At 43.9% G+C, this 5,570-nt stretch overlaps 2 protein-coding genes across 2 annotated transcripts in view; one reads left to right on the plus strand and one right to left on the minus strand.

Annotated features, from left to right (window-relative positions):
- Positions 1–591, plus strand: part of LOC119286371 (skin secretory protein xP2-like) — a 3,971-nt gene extending 3,380 nt beyond the window's left edge. Inside the window, exon 3 of the mRNA XM_037565746.1 lies at positions 168–591. Within this exon, the coding sequence (XP_037421643.1) occupies positions 168–344 (177 nt within the window). The 3' untranslated portion in view covers positions 345–591. The remainder of the gene's footprint in view (positions 1–167) is intronic.
- Positions 592–776: 185 nt separating this feature from the next.
- Positions 777–5,570, minus strand: part of LOC119286370 — a 12,651-nt gene continuing 7,857 nt past the window's right edge. Inside the window, exons 3-7 of the mRNA XM_037565745.1 lie at positions 2,416–2,529; positions 2,240–2,314; positions 1,705–1,836; positions 1,478–1,619; positions 777–1,317 (exon numbers count right to left, since the gene is read on the minus strand). Of these exons, the coding sequence (XP_037421642.1) occupies positions 1,166–1,317; positions 1,478–1,619; positions 1,705–1,836; positions 2,240–2,314; positions 2,416–2,529 (615 nt within the window). The 3' untranslated portion in view covers positions 777–1,165. The remainder of the gene's footprint in view (positions 1,318–1,477; positions 1,620–1,704; positions 1,837–2,239; positions 2,315–2,415; positions 2,530–5,570) is intronic.

Genomic DNA, 5,570 nt, shown 5'->3' on the forward strand with positions numbered 1-5,570 from the left:
GTGCCCCTCCTGTTAAAATCACCAGCTCCGCTCTGGGCTCCTCATCCCGTGCCCCTCCTGCTAAAATCATCAGCTCTGCTCCGGGCTCCTCATCCCGCGCCCTTCCTCGTAACATCAGCAGCTCCGCCCCTCCTGCTAACCTCAGCAGTTCCGCCTCATCTGCTAACATCAGCAGCTCCGCTCCGGGCTCGTCATCCCGTGCCCCTCCTGCTAACATCAGCAGCTCCGCTCCGGGCATGGCTACGCCGGAGCAAGGGAATGGGATTCGTGGCTTCGTCCGCCTCTTCGGCGTCAACATTGCCCTCGTCCGCCTCTTCGGCGTCAACATTGCCCCGCGGGAGTAGGCGATACTTCTGCAAGCGCTGCCGGAGGCTTGCAGCTCAGCATGCTAGTCCGTTAGCTCGCTCATGATTTCCTGCTGCTGATTCTCAATCAGCGCGGCGAAATAGTATCTTTGCTTCCATTATTTACTTTCGAGATGGTTGCTTCGGTTCAGATTTTACATAGTTCGTACCAGAGCTTTTAGCCTGTATGTAGGCTTTCCAGATTTATCAGTTTTATGAATTATTTCGAGTTTGATTCTAGGCTTCATACCGGAGCTTGTAGCCTTGTAGGCGTTCCAGATTAACCAGCTGTATGAATCACTTCGATTTAGATTCTAGAGTTCATACAAGAGCCTGTAGCCTTTTGGCTTTCCAGATGTAATCAGGTGTATGAATTATCTCATGGAATAAAGTTATAAGAGTTGTTTGAATAACGCATCTCTCGAAACAAGATTTTGTCCAACTTTATATATATAAAGCCCAAATGACCGAACTGATACAAAGGTGGTGGGAAAACAGAGCTGTGAGTTCTCGGAAATGAAGTTGCGAGAGTATATTCAGTCTGCACTGTCGTCTTACTCTCTGAATGTACATCAAGTGTATCAAAAATAATCAAGCTGTTCTACTTGAACCTCTCCTTGCATACAGCACAGATGCAAATTAAGTGGAAACCTTTTGATGTCAGAGAATGTAACTACATGTTTTTGTGGATCATGAGCATCAGTTAGATCTTAGAAGTATACGTATTTACATCTCTGATGATGATGACGATGACGATGACGATGACGATGATGATGATGGCATATGCAAGTGATTGAGTAAGCGGTACCAAGATCCGAGGGTCATATATTCTGAATTGCCAGTCTCGCGGCAATCATACCGATATTATGTTCTACATACTCAATTCCGCTGTTTACTCTTTCCAGAGTGTCTGCTGAATCCATTGCCTTTATCTTGTATTTTTGCAGAGTAAGAAGTTCTGCATCTGACATACCTGTAGTGTATGACTTTGATGTTAGATCAGACTACATGAAGCTGACGTACATCCTTTCTGCACCATCTCTTTAGTTGGTCATTCCAGGTAATATTGAGATTTAAAACATAAGTGTGATCAAGAAGTGATCAGGGGTGAAAATGGAATGATCTTTTGTCACCTGAAACTGATTGGTACGCGGCAAAAGAGAGACGCTCTACGAGCTCAGGGATAAATTCTTCGTCGTACCCTTCGAAAGTTTCTTTCTCAGACCACATTAGAGAGCTCTTGATGTTTGTTTGCAGCGGTTCATCCTCAGGCACCTAAATCGAGAGGTTTTTATGTCAGAACATCAGGATATTCAAACATACGCAAATCATCAAAAGGAACAAAAAATAGGTACTAAACCTTCAGCTTCATCTGTAGGCTGTGCAGATTGCACATGGACTCTCTTAGTCTGGAAATTCTCAGGCCCAATCCAGTGCCATCGCAAGACTTGTCCATCATAGGAGAAACATCACCACGCAAGTAGGGCTCCATCTGGATCAAGGAACAATGTGACCATCTAAAATAGAAGTGAAACACAAGAGGTACCGTGAACTGTAGCTATATAAAACAGTGGATCAAATTCAGGATATGAAAAGAGCATATGCCTAGGTGCCTAGCCATTCCTTTATTTCTGACTCTTCTTTCTTAGCCGTGCCAAAAATAATTCAGAACTACCACCGCATTCAACAGTCTATACAACTCCATAAGTGAACTTACGAAATCTGCCCATATATGTATCATAATTCAAACGGTAATACATTATTTTGATAAAAAATGAGAACAATAGCTTTGAAGGTATTATACACACAATTCATAGAAGTTCTCAAGTACTTGGACAATGGTACAAGCATCAACATATAAAATAATTCACACTCAAGAGCCGGAACTTGCGTACCTGAAGAAGGTTCTTGATGTTCACACGGCATACACCTCTAATTGACACTAATGCTCCAAAATCCAGCTTTTGAACCTATACTAGAGATAAATCATTGAGTAGAAAAGGTGAACAATCCTAACAAGGACCCTGACAATGAAATATAGAAATACTTCACAGGAACGACAAGAACTCACACTTTCTATCTGCACCAAACAACCATATCTTACAGCGAACGAATCCTTGGAAGAGCTTGATAAAACTGGATCAAGGACAAAGTGTACAAGAGAATTTTGCCTCTTATACAAAGCCTGCGAGTGACGATCGACAGACATATCAGAAGGCCTGTTAGGATTCAAGGGTGACAACAATATGTAGTTCTTGTGTATGAACGAGTCAGAATTCCCTTTGTACTGTCCTAAGCACTCATTTACTAACTAGAGTTTTGTAGGATATCAAGCCAAGACTCGTTAAAAAAATCTACAATTTTCACGATATACATGGTTTCTTGTGAGACGTTCATTTTTTATGATCCAAGGGTGGAGAGTCAAACTACCTTACCGAACATAGTAGATCATATCTCACCACACAAGGGTGATAGACTTTTTACTTCACAGTAAATAAGGGTGTATATACTATTTAGGCTCTCTTTAAAAGCGCAGTCGTCCATAAGGTAAGCAGTTACTAAAATAAATACCTTACGGAATCGTCATAAAAATAATATTTTGATTAGCTGTATTTCAGAAACAATATACTATTTAGGATCGCATTAAAAGCACGATTGTCCATAAGGTAAGCTAGCTGTCAAAATAAATAACTTACGAAATCGTCCGCCCACCTTGTAATTTGATCAGCTGGCCCATTCATCTGCCATACCCCTTCGGGGTCATTGCCAGCTGGCGGGACCAGGGGCTACTGTCAGCAATGCGGGAGAGACGGGGGTCCCACGGATTGACGGGACGGGTCATGCTTGTGCCCCAGCCATGTGAGCCGCTTGGCGTGGTTAGGGGCTGCCACGAGTCCAATGCTTGAGGAGGTCCCGAGCACTGCGAACCCCAAACGACCTGAATGGGAGGGATGATGGTGACAACTGCGACGCGGCTCCACGTTTGGCCTCGTCTGGTCGGCCTATTGTAGGCTAGATGGGACGAATGAGAAGTGGTTCGGTTGCACTTAAAATATAGGCAAGGATGGCACACCCGTTGAAACAGATGACGTTGGAGGCCCAAGTATGGTCATAGCATGGTGATACGACAGCTCAGGAGGCCTCTACCCACTACGGCTCATTCCGGGACGTCATGGAGGAAACCCACATGGATGATGGGCGATGAAGGTCAACCCATCGTGGATGGGCACAACCATGGACACCAGCGACTCCCTTGGAGACTATAAAAGGGAGTTGGGTGGTTCCGTCCAGGGACATGGAAAAAAAGATCTAGAAAACATAGGGAGCTCACTGTGCTGGTTGTAAGCAGCGGCCCCTTCTCTCTTCCGATACACAAGCAACTAAACACACAACAGGAGTAGGGTATTACACCGACGCCGATGGCCCGAACCTAGGTAAACTGCCTCGCTGTGACTTCGTGGAGTGACCAGAGTGTTTTAACCCCTGGCGAAACAATCTAGGAGCTCAGCCGTAGCTTCGATATCAACAATCACCCGTCAACAATTCCCATCTTGATGCCCTTGGTCCCGCTTCGACTTCATTCTTATCCACTCAACTCCAAATATTATCCTTTGGATTATTATAAGTCTATTCTTCTCTTTCCATACGAGCTACCATAGATTTGTGATATAATTCCAAGAAAAAATAGTCATAGAACCCTCTACCCATATAAATTCGACTTTAAGAAAAGGGCAGCCCGGTGCACGTAGCTCCCACTTGCGCAGGGGGCGGGGAAGGGTCCGACCACTCTTTCATACGCAGCCTTACCCTACATTTCTTCAAGAGGCTATTTCCAGGACTCGAACCCGTGACCTTCATGGTCACAAGGCAACAGCTTTACCGATGTGTCAAAGCTTTCCTTGGTATATTTTAGACTTATGTGGAAATATTGCCATGTCCAGTGCAATATTTGAAGATTAAAAATTATTACTTTCTTGCCTATATATGGCCAATAATCCCCTAATATACTTCTGCATCTCAATAAATCCTAGAACATTATGGGGACGCTTATTACACCAATATTGGGTCAAATGGCATTGCATTTCATCTCTATCTCTTGGTCAAACTCATTTGGACCTATATGACTAATATACTTCTGCATCTCAATAAATCCTAGAACATTATGGGGACGCTTATTACACCGATATTGGGTCAAATGGCATTGCATTTCATCTCTATCTCTTGGTCAAACTCATTTGGACCTATATGACCAATGCATTGGACCCCACATCTTGATGCTTCCAAACTTCTTGTCAGTTGGACATGTTGTTCATCATTGTTATCTACACATGTGGTCAAAGTTTCAAGTCCAATTGCATATTGAAAACACTATTATCATCTATCACAAATTTTAGCTCCATATGATCACTATGTGTGAAACCCCACCAAATTTCTTCCAATATTGGTGAAACTTGGCCAACATAGTCCTTATCTCTATGTTCACCAGTGGTAACAATGGAAGGTTCATTTGAAAGTTCTAGCCCCATGATCATTTCATCGATGCATTTAAGTTTTTGGTCAATGGACTTGAGTGTTTGCTTGATCTTTGCTTCTCAGCTTCGTACACGAGTTTAGCATCTTTGCTAGAACCTAGTCATCAAGTGGCAAGGTCAGGATTGCAACAGAATGGCGGGAACAAGGTGTGGCATGCAATTTGCACGCCCTGGGTAAATGCCATCTCCATTGTGCATTGCGGACACCTCGCGCCCTCTATTCATCCATGGGTCCCTTGCATAGCTTCCGACAAAATCAGTGTCCGCCATCGAGCCTTACGACCTACCAATGTAGCTCCTAGCCCTGTCTGTCGAGGGATTTTCATCGGGTCCTAGCAATGGTGCGAGAGCTAGTATGTAGATTTGTAGTCGAGGGAACATAACATCAATCCAACATGGGATCTAGAACACAAGTTGAAAAGAAGACACGATATACCAAGGTTCACCCCCCTAAGTTGTGGGTAAGATCGATTATAACAAGGGTACTCGTCGAGTCTGAAATGTCGCGCTATTTTTTGCAATGTAACTAACAACGGTGCGAAATTAGCACGTAATTTGGATAATAATGGGCGCTTGTGCATTGAGGACGAGGACAACAATGGTCATCTCGTAGTTGAAGCGGTCGCACTCCATTGTGTGTTTGAGGGTGCCCCGCACCGTGATACTGTCGTTCGGTCCTAGTAGCTTCATCATC

This window comes from Triticum dicoccoides, chromosome 4A (assembly GCF_002162155.2).
Source record: "Triticum dicoccoides isolate Atlit2015 ecotype Zavitan chromosome 4A, WEW_v2.0, whole genome shotgun sequence".
Lineage (NCBI taxonomy): Eukaryota > Viridiplantae > Streptophyta > Magnoliopsida > Poales > Poaceae > Triticum > Triticum dicoccoides.